Consider the following 21,966-nt stretch of genomic DNA (forward strand, 5'->3'; position numbering starts at 1 on the left):
TCAAACGAGAGCTCTCAGTGATAGTAAAATAGATAGTAAAATAGTAAGACTCCACTAAACAATTACACACATTTCACTGTTTCATGATTAAACAAAATAAATTGATTGAATATTCTATGCTGAGAAACTTGATATGGGGGCATGGTTATTTTGTAAGGCAGCCCCTCTGTCACGAGCCGATGGTGGAAATGGAGCAGGGCGACCAAGTGCAGCTTGGATCAGGGTTTATTGGAGAACTCAAAAGGCAAACTGACATGACTTGACAAAACAATAACTTGAGTGACTGACCGGGACGTGAGACAAGCAGGACATGACGACAGCAACAGGAACCAAAACGACATCGCGACACCAACACACAACAGACACGCAATGATCCGACAGGGAGTGACACAGACAGGACTTAAATACAAGACAGGTCACATGGCGCTCACATATATATTTTTGCAAAAAAGAAAGCTCGACATTGTTGTTTTATTTTTATACCAAAACTACATGCACAAATGTATATATCCTTAAAAAATAGATATATTCTTAAGTTGTCATCTTTTCTATATTTATAACAAATATAGTAGTTGTGAAATAATTGTTAAAAATGCATACAGAAATCCCTTTTATCCTTCAATGTATTGTAAGCTACAGTATGTGAGAGGACAGTGTCAAAGAGTAATAAGATCATGTTAATTATCCCTGATAATAATCATACTAAGGTCATTCTGGAAAACAAATAATAAATGTAAATCCAGTGTATCCAGTGTTGTAGGTTGACCTAGTTTCTCATTTTGTGCCATTGCTCTAACTTGTACGGACCCACTTTCTTCCTTGCCTGTCATGAACACTCAACTAGGTATCGAATGCTACTTTGACGGTGGCTCACTCTCACATCTACGCTTGCACAACACATTGTTGTGTCTGGGTCATTTCATCCTTTATTCTTATTTTTCTTTCCTGCAGATTGTTGAGCAAGGCAAGAATGCAAAGAGTTACCACTACATCTTGGCAAACCTGGTAAGCATTCATCTTCCTCTGGTTTTCACAATGAATCTTCTGGAGAAGGGATGTCGGTACATGGACAAGAACCAGTTCGTCCGATTTATATAACCTACTGACCAATCAGACTGCAGTTCACAGCCTTTGACACTAAAAGCAAAGCAAATGGAGCTCCGCCTTTAAATGTCTTTTCAGATCTGTCACTGTTATGAGTCAAATGGACATTGCAAACAATTTAGCCATATTGACACAGTTTGAGCACGATGACAGGTTAGGCAGTCAATGTAGTTTAAGATTAGATCTATTACCTTAATTTGACTACTGCCATTTTTGACATGCCAATTCTCTGCAGATCACCCTACAGCAGTGGTCACCAAACTACGGCCCGCGGGCCGGATACGGCCCACGGGACTGTTTAATCCGGCCCGCCAACCCTGAACAAATTGTATTATTAATTTGTTTTTTGGGTCATTTTGCCTGCAATGACTGCGTTTCCCCAGTAGATGGGGAAGCGCTCGCCTGCGCATTTACTACCGGAAGCCGTGTCAGAAAGCTCGGTGCACACTCACAAGTGAGTGTACGTACTCCGTAGTACGGACATGGCGCACTCGCGCTCTATTTGTATCAGTCCCGAATTTAGAGCGGGGGCTGTGACGACAGCATTCTTGTAATTCGCGCGCTGAGCTTTCAGATGCAGTTTTGCGCTAAAGCCACCCACAAACCTTCCCCTGGAATCCTTCCATTAAAATGAGTCGCCCAAGGAAAAGCAAGGTGGACACAGTGCCAAGAGTTTAAAAGAGAGTGGCCAATTTGGCTCGACGTACGCGACGTGACGTTCAGCCACATGAACGTCAACATCAACCCGTCACAGATCGAGGTAAACGGACCAACACCTCGGATCTCGCCTAAGAATTGCCACAGCAAATTTTACTCCAGACTATGACGCACTAGCAAATTTTAACAAAAAAGACAGCGGTGTCTACAAGCCTACTGGAACCTACAAAAGGATTATAAGGAAGGAACACAAGAACTTTAAGAGACTGCTCATATGTGTCAGAGTGATTCTGCTCTGACAACTGAGCTGAACTTTTATCTGTTAAGATTGTGCATGGCACAACAGAAAGTTAATGTTCCATGGCTTTTTTTTCTATGAAGAACCCAGAGAGAGTTATTTAGTTATTATTTATTTCATTAATAGTGTAATTATTTGTTTCCTGCCTTTTTCCTGTAAAGAACCTGGAAAGGGTTATTAAATAACCGTTATTTGGTTATGTGTGGCTTTCTGGAAAACAACAATTTTTTTAAGATCCCCTACGATCGTCACACTTTTTCTGTTACAAACTGACACCGGCCCCCCATCAGAGAAGGGAAAAGTTATGTGGCCCTCACAGGAAAAGGTTTGGGGACCCCTGCCCTACAGCATTCTTCACATTCACTCAGTGACATGGAAGAGAATAATTGACATTGTAGTAATAACAGCATTAATATGCTGTACCTGGAAAATGTTCTCACCACTGCAGTTATTAGAATGGCTCAATCGTGCTTGTCTACCCCGAATGCAAGAATAACAATCATTTTCAAACACAGGCCATTAAAATGTTTGTGCTACTTTTGTTTCCATTTTCTCGCATTGACAAGAATGAGATAGTCCGACTGGACCAAGTGTACTTGACCGGTGCTCAAGATACTCCTTGAGCACCAAAGTTGGTGAATTGCGTTTCACGAGTCTTTGTGCAAGCTCTTAAATATAAGTTGAACATGTAGTCTACATCAGTGGTCCCCAACCTTTTTTGCGCCACGGACCAGTTACATGTCAGAAATATTTTCACGGACCGACATTTATATAAATAAAAAATACATTTATAATAAATATACAAATACGATGAAATAAAATGATACGACTGACATAAAAACAAGTACAAATGACAAAAATAAAACTCACCATTACGTTGAATTAGTGGGAGCACTGAGTTTGTTTCTCAGAAACGAGCCGGTCCCATCTATACGTAATCGGAGACAATGACACCCAAAGTGATTAAGGTTTGTCTTTTATTGCAGGATGATTGGTCTCCATGTATTGAAGCAGTTTTGAATGCTTCATTGCCTGGTTAGTTAGCCTGTCACCACATATTAGCTTTGCGGGCTCGACTGGGGAAACATGTCACGTGACCGGGACGAGTGTCTTGACCTGAATTATTTGATCGTCGATAATTATTTTTTTTTTCTGTGCGGCTTGACGGCCCAGTACCAAGTGACCCACGGACCGGTACCGGTCCGCGGCCCGATGGTTGGGGACTAGAGATGCACCGATCCGACTTTTTCAGTTTCGATACCAATACCGATGCCGTGGCTTTGCGTATCGGTCGATACCCGATACCGATCCGATATTATGGTTGACTTAACAAGCTACATAACTCTACATGTGGAACAGAAAAGACCAAAGGCAATGGCATCAGGCAGACTACACAGTTCTTTGCTCTAAATTAGGGGTGTCCAAACTAACGGTCCAGTTTTTATTGGCCCGCAGCAAATTCTGAAAACATAATTGAATATGGCCCGCACAAGAAGCTTGAGCTCAGCTTCTCAGTTTCCACACTAGATGGAGCCCGCCACACAAAGCGTTTGACGTCCCATTAACACCCCCCCGGAAGAGAAGCGAACACGCAGCGTTTGACATCCGATTAGCCTCCCCCCCTCCCCCCACCCATTCGGGAGAGAAGCGAACGCGCAGCCTTTGACGTCCCATTAGCAACCCGAAGAGAAGCGAACGCGCAGGGTTTGACGTCCGCTTAGCAACCCGGGGAAGAGAAGCGAACGTTCGCTCCATGTTTGCGTTTGTTTAGAAAACTCTCGTGGCATGCGGCACACGTGCTGCTGACGTATGACGTAGCCCGCGTCCCAATAGATTAAGGAAAGTATCGGCTCACAGATCGGCTGCATTTTCCGATACCCGATCCATCTATTTTGTTGATATCGGGGCCGATATCCGATCCAGATATCGGATCGGTGCATCTCTATTGGGGACCACTGGTCTACATGACAAATACAGAAGCAAATTATTTAGAGCACCTCAATATATTTCCCGGTTTATTAGCAACTTTGTCACAGTAAGGTTTTATTTTACAATCGACCAAAGAGGTTCACTATATAATCTAACAAGTGAGATAAAATGTTAGCTAATGAGCAAGATGCAGCAGCAAACCTCAATGAAATGGCTTGGTTTCTTTTTCTGGTCACATTTGCACAGAAAAACCTCAGACTCATAGCTACCCCGCATTATCACATGCCTGTCTTGCATATCAGCCTGACAGACACTAAATTGGCAATTACCCAAAACAATTACTATACAGACCACAGAAAAGTATACGAACATTCATTAAAGGCACTTAAATCACTGTTCACTCTCGCTATTAAATAATGAATGGCATCTACACGTACTATTGACCGGTCCAGTGACCAATGTTTATATTCAGCCTTTTTTTTTTTTTTTTTTAATCGCGCTAGCCTTGTGACTAAGGCAGACTCGTTCTTCAGTTGTCTATTTTTTCTCCTGAATTTGCTGTTAAAGTGCAGGAAGAAGGACACCTGGCAGCATGCTCATACTTAAGGGAGCAGGTGGTGACATTTGCTTCCATTGAAGCATGAACTGGCTTTCATGTTGTAGTTGTTGCCATGCCAACCTTCACTAGACTCCAAAAAATCATAAAAACAGTAGCACATAAAGCTACTCAGTCATCCAGGTTTCCTGGATTTAAAATAATGATCAATTGTTTATTTATTGTCTGGACTAGAAAGTACCGTATTTTCTGGATTATAAATCTCTCCGGAGTACAAGTCGCACCAGCCATAAAATGCATAATAAAGAGGAAAAAGACATATCTAAGACATTTTCAGCTCCCGAGCTACTTTCGAAATGACCAAGTCACAAAGATCTACCCACTAAAAAAAATAAAATTATATATATATATACGTATGTCATTGTGAAAAAAAAGTCCTACTCCCATTCCCTATGAGAGTGATACTTCTTACTATGGCCGGCTGCCCCACTCATTTTTATACCCTTTCTTAAGTTTAAGAGAAAAAACAGGGTTCTGACAATTGGAGGGAACTCGTGAGCTAGCGTGTTTGTGTTGTGTTGTTAGCGCCGTTGTTTGTACACGCGTCAAGTGCGAAAAAAACAACAACATTTTAATATCACGCGATCGACCAATAGTGGCTTGGCGATCGACCGGTCGATCGCGATCGACGTATTGGGCACCCCTGCACTGGAGTATAGGTCACATTTTTGGGGGTAAGTTCTTGGAAAAAATCCAACACCAAGAAGAGACATCTTGAAAGGCAATTTAAAATAAAAACAGAATAAAGGCAACAACAGGCTGAATTATTGTACGTTATGCGAACATTACGCGACATAAACAACCAACTGAGAACGTGCCTTGGATGTTAACATAACATATTAAGAGTTATTCATATAAGTATAGCATAAATAACATGCTAACAAGTTTACCAAACCATCCGTGTTACTCCAAATCACTAAATCCAATGAAATCCTCCTCCTCTGTGTAACTTTTAAACAACTCTGCTAACTCCAGAGATAGAAGATGCTGCACTTCCTCTTCTACGTCGCTTACGTCAAACACATCGTCAGTTGCCAACACAGACCTAGCACGCCCTCTTGCGGTTTAGTGTGGAAATGACATGTGAAATCATATAATAATGTGTTAATAATTTCACACACAAGTGGCTCTAGATCAGTGGTTCCCAAAGTGGGCGGTGGAAAGATCTGGGGGGGGGGGGGCGGTGAGGAAGAAAGGGGCGGTAGGGGGGCGGCAGTCCGAAGTCGACGTTTGTTTGACTGAAAACAAAAACGACTGAAAATTACTGACCGCGGGGATCTACGACTTCTTCTTAGTGAGATCCAGCCTGATGTTGAGAAGCTTATGTCCCTGCACCAAGCACATCCATCCCATTAATATTAAGTGTGAGACAATGTTACTGGTGGAATGTTTATTTACCATTCTATGTTGCTGAAACAGTTAAAACTGCTAAAAAATAAATTGGTTTACTAAATTGGGGTTTTTTTGTGAAATACACATTTGTGTTTAACCTTTCTCTTTTCAAATTGCAGCATACCAAATATCAAGAAAGAGGTGTTTGTTTCCATATGTGTCTGTGTGTGTGGGGGGGGGGGGGGGGGGGCGCTAGGAATTCACTGGGGAGCCAAGGGGGCGCCAGCCTGCAAAGGTTTGGGAACCATTGCTCTAGATGATAAGTCGCACCCCCGGCCAAACTATGAAAAAAACTGCGACTTATAGTCCAGAAAATACGGTAGTTCCATTTGGCATATGGCCTTTTGACAAAGAGAGCCCAAAGAAACCTTGACGTGAGATTCAACCAAAAAGATCAGAGGGAAAATGGAAAGATTTTCTGTCAATCAGAGTGGCACCGTCTCCTCTCATCAGTCAAAGCTCTTCTCCCTTGGACTTCCCTCTCAATCACAACTCTCTGGTTCTTACTGACTTGCCTTTGTCCCTTTTATAAAAATAGTCTTCTTCACATGATGGGGAGGAAGTAGACGTTGCCTCTATCATTACAGCCAAGTCCATTATGCTCTGACTGAAGAAGACATTGCCTGCTTTTTGTGCATTGTGGCCTGTAAGCTTCGATCTTTTTCAAAAGTTGTTTACTCTGTAAACTCCACTTGGGGACTTGCATTTCTATTTTTTTTTCTCACTACTTTTGTCCCAGAGGAGAGACAGCGAGTCTCTTATACGAGCTTGCGTTTCAAGTGCAAAAGAGGTGCATTTCATTTTCAGGATCCCATTAATATTAAATGACAGAATGAGGTATTGCAATATTCATCCCCTTCTTCTAGTTTTATGTTTTAGCTTTATCAGACAAACAACTAACTTACTCTTTTGCAACATCTTTTCTCACCTCTTTAGTTTATTGATAATAGTTTAGCAAAACAAGGTTAATGTAGGAGAAAACAAAAACAAAATGGTATGAACTGAGATAGTTTGTTCTTTAGTTTTGTGTTGTCAGAATTGTTAGTATAGCTCTTGCGACATTCGATTGTGTAGATGCATCTAATATTGTGGCCGGTGAGCGTCTCTGCCCATGGCTCTCACTCTGCCTGCCTGTCCGCCTCCCCTCACAGGGTTTCCTGGACATTGACCTGACAGACCTCCGGAAGGGTGGAGCGAACATTACCGGCTTCCAGCTGGTCAACAACTCAGAGCCCAGTGTTAGTAGGGTGGTCCAGCAATGGATAGAATTTGACAACAAGGATTCCAAAATACCCAAGACTGGACTCAAAGTAACTGCAATGTTTACCTTTGCTATAATTATCTATAATCATTTTCCTTACATCAGAAGAGTTGTTAGATTAAATTGTGTGAGAGTAAATATGGCATGATAGAGTCAGTCCCATTTCAAAATTTAAAATGCTTCTGTCGTGCAATAAGATTATCTTATTATGGATTTAACCAGCAAACGTAATGAATGAGTGTGAAGCAATTAACTTAGGAAGCAAATGGAAGAATGGATGTGATATTGACCATCTATTTAGGTGATATTCTCACATCAGTCTCCAAAATTGTCTGCCTTTTTTTCTAATTATCTTCCAGTACACTGGAGCATTAACATATGATGGCGTAAAAGTCATGTCAACAGCATTCCAGAATTTGAGGAGACAAAGGATAGACATCTCGCGCAGGGGCAACGCTGGAGAATGCCTTGCCAACCCACCAGCTCCATGGGGTCAAGGCATAGACATCCAAAGAGCCTTGCAGCAGGTCTGCGCACACACAGACAAGCCTTGCATTCAAACACACGAACCTCGAGAGTCATACAGCCGTCCCTGAGTGGCACATGGGCTAACAGCTCCTGAGTTGAGGCTGGCTGAGCAAATTAGGGCTCATTCTGTCATCTAAAGTTCACATGAAGTCGTAGGAAAGTCCCCAGTATCAAAAGTGACATCAAGGCTGGTAAACAATGTCTGCAGGCAATAACACTCAGCTGTGATCATCATGGAAAAAGACATCAGCAATTGAGTTTAGAAATGTAATATTTGGCAATGAAAAAGGAAACAGTGTACTTGCTCTTGCTTGCTTCTTACTCATAAAGACACACACAAGCATGAGCTCTTATCAAGAAATGGAGAAAATTCCTCAAATAAACAACAGACTAAAAATGTCATTTATTTATTTATTTATTTTCTCTGAAAGTCATAATAGACTTGAAACCACATAGAACATATCAGGTAATAGTATGCATGTATGCCGGCAGCCCGAGGCTCCGTCTGCAGAACGGCTGTGCAGAGGCCCATTCTCGCCATCTGCCTTTGGATAGTCTGTGGAATGAAGCTGTTTTCGCTCAATTAACTCCATCATTCCGCCAAGACAAACACTGGACTGTACGTGGACACACGCCCCGCCCCGTCTGTCATTCACCTCCGTAGGGAGGCAAACATTGCCGTCCGGGACATCTGCCATACAGACACTTGTTTTTGTGACATGGAGAAAAATTGTGCTTCTGTCTCCAGTATATATGTTACAGTTTCTTACTTTGTCAATTACTGGCGCTCAAATTTAGGTCCGTATCGATGGACTGACTGGTCATATTCAATTCAACGAGAAAGGTCGCAGAACCAACTACACTGTTAGTGTGATGGAATTGGCTCCATCAGGACCCAAAAAGGTGAGCATTATGTCGGCTGCTTTAATATGCTTGTTTATATTGGATCTGCAATTAGTTCTTCAAGTGTAAAATCCTCAGGATTAATATAGGACCTGGTTTTTAAAAAGTTAAGAAAATAATTCATTCCTTTTACAGGTTGGCTACTGGAATGAAGATGAGAAATATGTGACTACTGCAAGCTTCATGAGAGGCAGCAATGACACCTATGGCCTTCAGAACCGAACTTACATTGTCACAACTATCATCGTGAGTTTGTGGAAAATAGAACCAGGGCATTTACCCGCCCTCCCCAAAAATACATATTCTTACGACCAAGATGATACCTAGCAGACATGTATTTGTGTGAATAATACAGCAAGATTCTGAAAGAGGGCGGCTCGGTGGCGCACTGGGTAGCACGTCCGCCTCACAGTTAGGAGCGTGCGGATTCGATTCCACCTCCGGCCCTCCCTGTGTGAAGTTTCCATGTTCTCCCCAGGCCCACGTGGGTTTTCTCCGGGCACTCTGGTTTCCTCCCACATCCCAAAAACATGCTTGGGTTGGCCGATTGAGCACTCCAAATTGTCCCTAGGTGTGAATGCGAGTGCGGATGGTTGTTTGTCTCTGTGTGCCCTGCGATTGGCTGGCAACCGGTTCAGGGTGTCCCCCGCCTACTGCCCGATGACGGCTGGGATAGGCTCCAGCACCCCCGTAGGGACTAAGCGGTACAGAAAATGGATGGATGGATGGATGGATGGATGGATGGATGGATGGATGGATGGATGGATGGATGGATGGATGGATGGATGGATGGATGGATGGATGGATGGATGGATGGATGGATGGATGGATGGATTCTGAAAGAATCAACTGCTGCGCCTGTGAATACATGGGTTGGAAAAACTGGTGAATGGAAATACTGGACTCTTAAACCACCACCAGTCAAAGAATCTTGCAAAGACTCAAAGTCAAAGTCAGCTTTATTGTCAATCTCTCCACATGTCACAACACACAAAGAGACCGAAATTACGTTTTCTCTATCCCACGGTGACGAGACACATAACACGACAGACATACAAGTACGCGACACAATATAAAAACAAGAAGGCAAAAATTCAAACAATCAATAGTAAGAGTGATGAATAAATAATAAATAAACAGATAACACAATAAATAAGAGGAGCAAAACGGAGCCAGCAAGCATAGCGCAAGAGTAAAAAACATCATAAACAAAAAGGCACAAACAATAAATAATAAGAGTAATAATAAATAATAAATAAACAGATAACACAACAAATAAGAGCCAGTGTGCATACAGTACAGACAGTAAAAGTACAGGACGCTACGCAGAACGGGGGAGCGAGTTCAGGATCCTAACAGCCTGTAGTATGAAGCTGTTTGAGAGTCTGGTGGTGCGGGAGCGCAGGCTTCTGTACCTCTTCCCAGAGGGCAGAAGCTCGAACAAAGAGTGAGCGGGGTGACTCACACCACTCACAATCGTGGTCGCCTTGCGGGTGAGATGGGAGGTGTAAATGTCCTTCAAGGAGGGGAGCGAAGCACCAGCAATCTTACCAGCCGTGTTCACTATGCGCTGCAGGGCCTTCAAGTTGTAGTCAGTGCAGCCGCCACCCCAAACAGCAATACAGCTGGAAAGGACGCTCTCAATGGTGCCGCGGTAAAACGCAGTCATGACGGCCGGAGGAGCGCTCGCTCGCCTGAGTTTCCGCAGGAAGTACAGGCGGCGCTGGGCTTTCTTTGCCAGTGATGCGGTGTTAGTGGACCAGGAGAGATCCTCACTGATGTGCACCCCCAGGAACTTGGCGCTGCTCACTCTCTCCACCACAGCACCGTCGATGGTCAGCGGCAGGTGTTGGGTGTGACCCTTCCGGAAGTCCACAACAATCTCCTTGGTCTTGTCGACGTTCAGCAGGAGGTTGTTGTCCCTGCACCACGTGGTCAGAAGGTCAACCTCCAGCCTGTATTGAGTCTCGTCTCCCTTGGTGATGAGACCCACCAGAGTCGTGTCGTCAGCAAACTTCGCTATACGGTTGTCGCTGTAGGTTGCAGTGCAGTCATGCGTCAGGAGGGTGAAGAGCAGCGGACTGAGCACGCAGCCTTGGGGGGCCCCCGTGCTCAGCGTGATGCTGGCGGAGATCACGCCAACTCAAGCAACTCAACTCAAGCAAGTTCTAGTATCAAGAACTACAACTCTAGATTCTAGAAGGAAGGGTGGGTCCAACGGTACCTAATAGCGTCTGTACAAACTTTCTAGAGTAAAGCATTTGACAAGTCAGATTTTAGATTACGATCCTCTAGTTGAATTCAACTTGTCAGTTTTCAGTGACCTTGTCTGGAAGAGGTAAAGCTGCAGTTGTGTTTCTATACTAGTTTGGATTTGTGAGTAAAGCAGCAAGGTTATCGCTGACATCCCCTTGAAATTTAAGACCATTTCTGAGAACACCTGGTTTAAATAGACATAAATAGAGACACACACAGACAACCTTGGAGATGTAACTTTAGCTTGGCAGTATGTTCTCTGGTTCTGTCTTGTGTGGAAAATTTGATATCAGAGAATACATTTGTTGTCAATAGCTCATTTCCATTTCTCTGTATACTGGCTCTATATATTTTAAGTATGGATTTTTTTTTTATCCCTGGGCATCAGCACATGTATTATTACAAGTCTTGGAATGGATCCAGCCAGAAAACCACACCACAGTTGCCAGGTCACAACAAATTGTGGCTCAGCTTCAGAAAACTTGGGAGACGTGATTGGTTGCGACCTGAGATTTGGCAAGTGATTGCATTTTCGTGGGACAGAAAGAGGCAAAACAGCTGCCTCCTGAGATTGATAAAAACAGGTGGATTTTCCCTGTTTTATTTATATTCCACAAACATCAGAACATTTTATTTCAACTAGTTAGGCTGGACAGAACATATTATTACAAAGAAAATTTTGGGGGTTAACTTCCCCTTTAAGCATGAATGTTGCACGAGCCAAACAAACTCTCTGACAATATCTTCTACCAGTGTCCCCTTCTTTGAGAAGATAAATGGGATATTTGCCTCAAAGCCAAAGAGGACATTAGGTGTTAACATTTATTAGACTGAAGGGTTTGCAGTGCAGAGCTTTTACACCTTCTAACTTTTTTTGCTGGCTGAGCTGTTGCTTGAGGCATTGTGCTTCCACCACCATGCATTCGCAACTTTTGTACCTGACTACAAAACAACTAGTTGCAAGTGCAAACAGGCTGTCAGCGGGAGATCTGAAGGAGGGAAGCAGATTGGCTTTAATTCAACACTAGCACTCAGCATCTTTGAGTTTGGATCGTCTGTCTTGATTGGTTTGGTGCATTTTTGAAGTTGCAGTGGCACAAGTGATCTGCCAGGTTAATCTGTCGAGTGCCAGAGTTTCAAGCTGCGTAGTGTTGATGTGGGATTGCTTTAAGTGGTCCCTGGTGTAGTCCTTAAAGCGCCGCTTTTGCCCCCCAACAGAGCGCTTTGCACCTCTCAATTGGACGTCGAGGACTTGGCGGGGCAGACGGTCGTCAGGCATACGGATGGTGTGTCCAATCCACCGCCACGGCCGCTTCCATGCAGATGAAGTTGGTGTTTTTGAGGATGTCTGTATTGGGGACTCGATCCTCCCAGGACAGGCCAAGGATCCTCCGCAGGCAGCGTATGTGGAAGGCCTCCAGCTTTTTGATGTGTTGACGGTATGGGGTCCATCTCTCCGCTCCAATGAGGAGAGTGGAGAGAGATACCGCGTTGTACACAGCGCGCGATCTTAGTGCTGCCCTTCAGATTACGGTTTTGAAAAAAAGGATGATGAGGCTTTTTTGATGCGTGCGTGCAGTTCAGTATCAAGGGAGCAGCATGAGCACAAAGTGGAGCCAAGGTAAGTGAAGCGATCCACTGTGTTGAGTGGAATGCCATTTATTTGGAAACTGGGGGGTGAGGAGGTAGAGGTAGCGAGTTGGGACATGACTTCAGTTTTTTTAATGTTGACCTGGAGACCAAAGGATTGGTACAGGCAGGAAATGGTGTTCAGGGCGTGCTGCATCAAGTGAGGGGTGTGAGCTAATACAGCGCAGTCATCCGCATACAGAAGCTCATGGATCCGGCAGGTCTTGGTCTTTGTGTAGGCCTGGAGCCGTCGGATGTTGAAGAGGCTTCGATCTAGGCGGTACTCCACCTGGACACCATCTTCATGACCCGTGCCACGATGGAAGAGGCACGTAATGGCGGAGAGGAGGATGTTAAAGAGCACTGGAGCCAAGACACAGCCCTGCTTCACCCCAACATTCACCTTGAAGGGCTCTGACTGGAGCCCACCTATGAGCACTCTGGCTTCCATCCCAACATGCAGCTGCTGGAGGATACTTAGAAATGTGGGTGGTACACCTAGTTTGGAGAGGTGTTTCCAGAGCAACTCACGGTTGATGGTGTCGAATGCTTTGCTGAGGTCGATGAAGGAGGTGATGTTCCCTGCTCTTCTCCATTAACTGTCTTAAGACAAAGACCAGCCTTCTGAGCATGATCTTCGCCAGAACCACGAAGACAGACAGACAGACAGACAGACAGACACACTAATCCTTTTTTCCAAGACCAAGTCCAATCATTGATACTGTCTTCCTCTGCTACCTCACTGACCCCTCTGGTTCATGTGTCACTTTGTTATACTAATTGTTTGATTCTTAATTACACACCGTACCTTCAAAGGAATGCAGCCTAATAAACATGATGTAATGTCATTTAAATAATGTTGCTTCCAATTCTTGCAGAGCGACAAGTACATTTTCATGTCAATAATATTCCTTTCATAAGGATTACTGTGCTGCAAAGAGCCCTCACAGTTTTAATATGAAGCATAATGCTGTCTCTGCTTAAATTAACTAACTGCTTAAATTAATTAACAAATTAACTAACTTAAAATGTCTCGCTATACTGCGCTAATCGACAGCTTGTTCAATATAGTCATATAGCCAAAGACTTTTTGTTTCAGTAAGTTTTAATTATTTCATACACATTTCAGTCATTCCGTCATTTCATTGCTTTTTATGCTGTGTATTTTTAGGAATCACCATATGTGATGCTTAAGAAGAAACATGAGCACCTTGTTGGGAATGATAAGTATGAGGGCTACATTGTCGAGCTGGCTGCAGAGATAGCCAAACATGTTGGCTACCAGTACCAACTGAAGATCGTTTCGGATGGCAAGTATGGCGCCAGAGACGCTGAGACCAAAATGTGGAACGGCATGGTTGGAGAACTTGTGTATGGGGTGAGTGTATTGCTTCGCATGAGGTTCCATCTGTTTCTAAGTCTTATCCGGTAATAAGGGTACAGGCTCCGAGTGTGCTGTGTTGAAAGGAGGAGCTTAACTGATTTTACATACTGTGTAAGTTTTGTTGTTGTTTTTTTTCATTTTTATTTGATTGGATCCACAGCAGTCATGTTTTCGTGGAATGAAAGATGGTTGGTGTGGGTTTCATAACTCAATATTAGCGGTCGTGTATTGAAAATACAATGTAATTCAACCAATGTTGTAATCCATGAACATAAATGTGCATTGCGAATTTTCTCTCCCTCAGAAAGCAGACGTGGCTGTGGCTCCTTTGACCATCACCCTAGTCCGAGAGGAAGTCATCGACTTCTCCAAGCCCTTCATGTCTCTGGGCATCTCTATCATGATCAAGAAACCCACCAAATCCAAACCCGGAGTGTTCTCGTTTCTGGACCCCTTGGCTTACGAGATCTGGATGTGCATAGTGTTTGCTTACATTGGCGTCAGTGTGGTGCTGTTCCTTGTCAGTCGCTTCAGCCCCTATGAGTGGCACGCAGACGACTACGAGGAAGGAGGAGAGCCACAGAGCCCTTCTCAGGTGGCGGGCTCCAACGGTTTGCAGCAGGGCCAAACAACGACCCAAGCAAACTCCAACCAGCAAAGTCCGGAGCAGACCAATGAGTTTGGCATCTTCAACTCCCTTTGGTTCTCACTGGGGGCTTTCATGCAGCAAGGCTGCGATATCTCGCCACGGTAAGACCTCTGTTCCATTTAGATCACTGCATGTCACTCAAACTGATCAACCTGTTATTTGAACTTTTGATTTACTTGAACTCTTTGAAAGACAATAGTGACAGATCCTGATGGGAGTATTGAATGTTCTGTCTGCTCCCATTAGTGCTCTCATACGTAGTGGCAAGAAAGCGTTCTCCAAAGGTCACCAATTAAAAATCTCATTAAGTGTCTGAAATTAAAGACTCTTAGGTCGACATTCTGAGCTTTCCGGAGAGGATTATGCTAGTATTATCACTGTTCGTGTGAGTCTGACCTAGCAGATTGAGGATAGGGCAGAAGCTTCTTGTCTCTTTAAACATTAACACGGATGTGCATTATTTGGAAATACAAAATTAGATATATACATGTCTAATCCTTCTACGACAAATGCCATGCCAATTGCGCTCTAAGGTTTTGATGAGATGGGAAAAACTGATTGACTTGCAGCTTAGCAATTGTTTTTAAAACCTTACAGCACGTACATGACTTCAGGTAACATATGACCTATAAATGCAAATGCCAGACTAGCTATGTATTTTATATGACTTAATTGATAAAAAAAAAAGAGAAATTGACGAGACCTTGGTCTTCGTGCTCGGTGTTTTATTCTCTCGGTGATTCCAGTGAATGCATCAGATGTCACTGCCAAGTATCTTGCAGGTACAATTTTGCCATCCTCTTTCGGTCCCTTTCATTTCTGATTACCGTTTTTTTCCGTGTATAGTGCGCCCCCATGTATAGTACGCACCCCTAAAAATGGCATGCTGATGCTGGAAAAAAGCTTGTACCCATGTATAATACGCACCCAATTTTTATGAATTTTTTTAAAAAAAAAAATTTTTTTTTTTTTTTTTTTTTTTTTAAGTCCCAATGATCGTCACACACGCAGGGAGGCAATGGGTCCCATTTTTATAGTCTTTGGTATGGTCTTAACTAGGCTGGATGTAATTTTTTTTGTTGGCGTTGATTTCTCCAACTGCCCGTAAACGCACCACCGCGCTCCGTGCGCATGGAGCGTGTTTGAAGTGAACAGCAGAGAAGAAAGGAACAAGGCAAAGTGTTGTGAAATAAAATATTACCTGTAATACGGATTTAGGTAGAGAACTGAACTCTCGCTCTTTATATAGCTGACGTGTCTTGCTCATCCGTTCTGCGCATCTGTAATGGCGGCCTCCGTATGATATCCGGTTTGCGTGTGTGCGAGAGCGAGAGAGAGCGAGAGAGAGAGCGCGCGAGAGAACGCTCAACCGTAGCGCGCCGCCGACCGCCCAACTGCACCGGGCTGGTCGATTATTGTGACAGAGCCGTCGCTGAAATTTAGAAGATATTTTTAAAGTCCTGATGTACTTTCTAAAATTTAAGTGGACCTCAGTGCGCACTGCGCAGGGAGCTTAATTTGGTGCGGTCGCGCAACCGCAGCGCGCCGGGCGCTCACTGTCGCATTGCTTAAAGAGCGCCTTTGTGTTTTAGGATGAACAGCAGAGACCAAAGGAACAAGGCAAAGTGTTGTGAAATAAAATATTACCTGTAATACGCATTTTGTTATTTGCTGATTGAAACTGCTAATTAAACTGTGAATTGAAACTAATAGGAAGAAAACAACTCTCGTTCTTTATATAGCTGACGTGTCTTGCGCATCCGTTCTGTGCATTTTATTTCACAACACTTTGCCTTTCTTCTCTGCTGTTCACTTCAAACACGCTCCATGCGACCGCAATGCTCTCGTATCAGACGCTTGCTCGATCACCTGCTCGTTTGCTATCCCGTGCGCGCACGAAGCGCGGTGGTGCGTTTACGGGCAGTCGGAGAAATCAACGCCAACAAAAAAAATTACATCCAGCCTAGTTAAGACCATACCAAAGACTATAAAAATGGGACCCATTGCCTCCCTGCGTGTGTGACGATCATTGGGACTTAAAAAAAAAAAAAAAAAAAAAAAAAAAAAATTAATTTTTTTTTTTTTTTTTTTTTGTACCCATGTATAATGCGCACCCCAGATTTTAGGACAATAAATTAGTTAAATTTTGCGCACTATACACGGAAAAAAACGGTACATGCACACAAACATGTGTCTGATTGTTTCTGACAAAAGCTTACGCTTTTGGAAAGTGTGCGTCATTGATGAAGCATTGTTTAGCAACAAGTATGACATTCATTCATCGGTATTGAGCAGGTGCAGTCGTGTCCAATATAGCAGGGTAGCCGCATACTGCCATGTGTGCTAGAATATCAACACAGTGAATGTTTCACCTCGCTTAGTATTGGCCTGAGGGAATTGCCTTCCCCTTAAACATTTGGGTGACCCAGTTACTTTAGTTAGCATGGCTCTCATTCACACACAGGGGTGAGCGTAAATGGAGCCCCTTAAAGCATGATGAGCCCTCTTGTAAGATTTAAAATCTTATTGTTTTGGTTTTGTCTGTATTTATACAAACTTGAATATTCATTCCTCAAAGCCCTTCCTCAACACCACACACAAGTGCATAATAGGGAAGTGTTAGTTTATTTTCACAGGAGCATTCTCAGTAAGATCTAGTCAAATGTTTCAAGATTTTGTCTTTAATGTTACTTGTCAGCTTTTCACCATAGTGAGGCTACAATTTCATGGATTTTTCCCTTATTTAGGACTATTTTTTTAGGGGGGGGGTTGAAAAAGTATTTTGGTTGTGGTAGCTTGGGTTCAAACCCATTGTTGTCTAATATTATGATAATATTACCGTATTTTCTGGAGCATAAGTCGCACCAGCCATAAAATACACAATAAAGGGGAAAAAACATATATAACTCGCACCTGAGCATAAATCGCATTTTTGGGGGAAATTTATTTGACAAAATCCAACACCAAGAACAAACATTAATAGGCAACAGGCTGAACGGTACGGTATGCTACTGTGACATAAACACATAAAAGAGGAACTGAGACGTAACATATTAAGAGTTATTCAAATAACCATAACATAAATAAGTTTATCGAACCATCTGTCAGTCCAAATCATTAAATCCATCGAAATCTTCGTCCTATGTGTCACTTATAAACAACTCCGCTGACTCCGGAAGTAAATGCGACGCTGACGTCAGACTCGTCGTCAGTTGTGGTTCCAATTATTTCACAGTCCTATATAACTAAACAAACAAAATCCAACACCAAGAACAGACATGAACGAGCAACAACAGGCTAAACGATAGGTATGCTAACGTGACATAAACACAAACAAAGAGCTGAGAACGGGCCTGACGTAACATTCAGAGTTATTAAAAAACTATTACATAAATAACACGTTTATAAAACCATCTGTGTCACTCCAATTCATTAAATCCATCGATCGTCCTTTATGTCAACAATGGGTGCGCGCCGCTGACGGCGCTTGCACTTCAAAATATTCCACAGGCCCATATAACGATAGATAAATTATATATCAAATAACTATTATATAAGCAATAATATTATCAAACCATCTGTGTCAGTCCAAATCATTGAATCCGTCAATCAAATTCCTCGACTTTTGTCAACAACGCTGCGTGTGCGCCCTGACGTCAGCCTCGTCGTTATTTCTTTTTAAATTTTTGAAAATGTATGAAAAAATTCACATATAATTCGCTCCTCAGTATAAGTCGCCCCCCCCCCCACCCGAACTATGAAAAAAACACGATTTATAGTCCGAAAAATGCGGTATATATAAACTAAATATAAATTAAATAACTATAACATAAATAACAAGTTTATCGAACCATCCGTGTCAATCCAAATCGTTTAATCCATCGAAATCTTCATCCACTGTGTCATTTTCAAACAACTCCGCTGACTCCGGAAGTAGATGCGGCGCTGACGTCGGACTCGTCAGTTGCAGTTCCAATTATTCCACAGGCCTAGAGCGCCCTTATGCGGCTTAGTGTGAAATTAACATGTGAAGTGATATACTAGTAAGTAAGTAATATGTTAATGATCAACTAATAATGTGTTAATAATTTCATATACAAGTTGCTCCTGAGTGTAAATCGCACCCCCAGGCAAACTATGAAAAAATCTGCGATAGTCCAGAAAATATGGTGTATATATATTATATAATATTATATAAAAATATTATAATATTATGATGATAATAATATTGGTATATCTAGTTGAATATCTAGGTTTATCTCTACACTGATCTCAGTAAAGTAGACAACCAGGAAAGGAGCTCACTTTCCAGTTGCAGTTTAAATGACCATATGCTTCAAAGTGACAAAATCTACAGAGGATATAAAAAGTCTGAATACCCCAGGCCAAATGCCAGGGTTTGTGTTATGAGAATAAGACCAAGATAAATCATTTCAAAGCCTTTTCCACCATTTATGTGACTTATAACCTCTACAACTCAATTGATTTTTGTGTGTGGATCAGGTGAAGAGGGGCAGTAAAAATAAACAACTCAAATAATCCGGTTGCACAAGTCTGCCCACTCAATACTGCCATGAGGCTGTGTGAAGAATTAGCCATTAATTTTCAAACTCATATTAGATTAGTCAACACACACCTGCTAGCATTAAATTGTCTCCGATAAATCCCAAAGAAGTTCGACTTGTCTTTCGTTTGTTTGTTTATTTATTTATTTATTTATTTATTTATTTATTTATTTATTTATTTATTTATTTATTTATTTATTTATTTATTTTTTTATTTATTTATTTATTTATTTATTTTTTTATTTTTTTATTTTTTTATTTTCACAACGGGCATATTTTGTGCAAACACTGACTGCCATTTCAATTGTTCATAAGTCCTTCAACTTTGTATATTCCTGGAACCTGTTCAATTACTAGTGACGTTTGTTAGTTTTTGTTGGTAGGGAAAAAAAGCTACTTGGTCTCTTTTTTATGTGAAAAAGACTAGCATTTGAACAGGAGTGTGTACACTTTTTATATCTGATGTTGTATGTACGTAATTGAAGTAGGTGCAGTGTTGGAACACTAATATTTCCATCAGACAAATACAAAAGGATAATAGCAAAAGAGGAATACCTTTAAATTTGACATAATCTGAGTCAGTTCTTTCCGTCCCTATACTTTTTATTGTGTGTTATGTCTCGCACAGCCTAAAAAATGAACACATTTAATGTCGGATGTAGGTGCTCGCAAATCACTGATCCTTTAGCTCTAATGGGCAAGGACAGAATGTTCTTTAGGTGCATTGAGCTCAGAGAAAGCTCTTCATTGTTACATATAATCAGAGACTGAAGGCCAATAAACAGTATTGGACATCGTCTCTGTTTTAGATTACTTGGAGATTGCGTTCCTTAATTCCCTTGATATGTGTGTGTGTTGTTATACTGTATGATGAGTGTACTTACACATGCTTGTAGGCATTCGGTGTTACTTAGTCAAACACTAACGTGGTACACGAATGTGTGTGGTTTGTGTGCATGTTTGTTTATTAGACACTCTGCTGCTCCTGCTATTTATTCTCAGTCTACTGTGCTCTTTCTAAATGTCAGCACTGTCACTCAGGCTTCCCATAGGCCGCAGTCCACGCTGTTGGGTCCTCCTTCTGTTTATCTCTGCAGATGGCTTAATGCCCTTCACAAACACACACCTCCACCGATCAGCCATCCCTCCATCCATCCCTCATCCATCTATCATCCATCCATTCATGTCCATTTTTCTGTCTGTCTCTCCAGCCATCTATTTTTCTGTTCTTCCACCAGTTGTGCTTTTTTTTTTTAATGACTCAAGTAGACTTTCATCTGCCCCTCATAGCTGAATCATTTTCTTGTTAACCTGCTCACCTCTGTTTGCCTAGAGAATGACTTTATTATTGTCATGTGGGGATATGTATTTTGCTATGTCAACAAAGTGAGGCTCGGCTGAAAAGCCCGCCTCCACACAGACGATTACCCTCTTTGCCTCTTTTGGCCTGTGTGTTTACGTTACCCTGGTCCCATTAAAGACATTCCAACGTTAACACATAAGTAGATGTTGTAATATACAGTTAGCATACATTGTGTGTGATGTATCCAACATAAAATGCAAGGTCACCGGTGCCATCCCGGAGTTTGCATGTTCTCCCCAGGCCCGCGTGGGTTTTCTCTGGGCACTCCGGTTTCCTCTCACATCCCAAAAACATGCTTGGGAGGCTGATTGAAGACTCCAAATTGTCCCTAGGTGTGAGTGCGAGTGCAAATAGTTGTTTGTCTCTGTGTGCCCTGCGATTGGCTGGCAACCGGTCAGGGTGTTCTCCGCCTACTGCCCGATGACGGCTGGGATAGGCTCCAGCACGCCCGCAACCCCCATGGGGACTAAGCATTTCAGAAAATGGATGGATGTTGTATTCGATCCCCAGTCATTATTTTCCCAATTAATAACAAATGTTTGCACAGATCTTATTTTGGTTATTTGATTCAACAGAAAAAATAATAAATCTGCTTTTGCGAAGGACTACAGAATTCAGAGATTAAATACTGTTGAGAGGCTGAAATCGGAGGGCTTGGACATTTTTAAGTTCATTAGACTAAATGATTACTCAATCACTAATGAATTTGATAAGCAAATATAATTCCATTTTCACAACTCTAGTCATTACAACTGTTCTCACTTTCATTCAGCATATTCTCCCAGAAGGCACTAGCGTGCACAATTGTGTGTGGGATCATGCATGTTTGTCCTGCAAACCTCCCCCCACTAATGAGCTCTGTCACTCACACTCTTGCGTGGCGGTAACGGATGTATCACTAGTAACCTGGGAGGATGGCATATGTGATCCATGAGTTATTTTTGCTGTCATCTCTTGGAACCCTCCTACCACCACAAGGAGGGTAAAATTCACCATTGTCAGTTTCTTCATTCATATTCTTGCAGTAAATTGTAACTTGAACCCAGAATTTTGAACTTTTGTAGAAAAATAATGAGCAATACTATTGCCTTCAAGGATGCACTGAAATCAGCTCAGCTTAATTAGAAAGGGTGACTCCAGCCATAGTCAAGTCCAAATTTTTCAATAATAATATTCGACTACATATGTTATATGTACACCATAATCTTTTTTATTGCCAGTGTGTTTTTAATCATATTTTAGTTTTTTCATGTTAGTTTAAAACACCTTGGAATAACAGGTATTGTAGTTAAACATCACTACTAACTACAAGCGAGTTAATTGTCCATCATGCAGAAACATCCATCCATCCATCCAACTAGCACTTATTCAGGTTTAGGTCGCGGAGGCAGCAGCTTCAGCAGGGAAGTTCCCTCTCCTCAGCCACTTCTTC

At 42.2% G+C, this 21,966-nt stretch overlaps 1 protein-coding gene across 2 annotated transcripts in view; it reads left to right on the forward strand.

The window, feature by feature from the left end:
• Window positions 1-21,966, forward strand: part of gria1a (glutamate receptor, ionotropic, AMPA 1a) — a 75,142-nt gene that overhangs the window by 28,589 nt on the left and 24,587 nt on the right. For both annotated transcript variants that reach the window (XM_061285179.1, XM_061285189.1), the window contains exons 5-11: window positions 952-1,005; window positions 7,148-7,306; window positions 7,617-7,784; window positions 8,584-8,688; window positions 8,824-8,934; window positions 13,745-13,951; window positions 14,262-14,707. In XM_061285179.1, the coding sequence (XP_061141163.1) occupies window positions 952-1,005; window positions 7,148-7,306; window positions 7,617-7,784; window positions 8,584-8,688; window positions 8,824-8,934; window positions 13,745-13,951; window positions 14,262-14,707 (1,250 nt within the window). The remainder of the gene's footprint in view (window positions 1-951; window positions 1,006-7,147; window positions 7,307-7,616; window positions 7,785-8,583; window positions 8,689-8,823; window positions 8,935-13,744; window positions 13,952-14,261; window positions 14,708-21,966) is intronic.

Source organism: Syngnathus typhle, linkage group LG1 (genome assembly GCF_033458585.1).
Source record: "Syngnathus typhle isolate RoL2023-S1 ecotype Sweden linkage group LG1, RoL_Styp_1.0, whole genome shotgun sequence".
NCBI lineage: Eukaryota > Metazoa > Chordata > Actinopteri > Syngnathiformes > Syngnathidae > Syngnathus > Syngnathus typhle.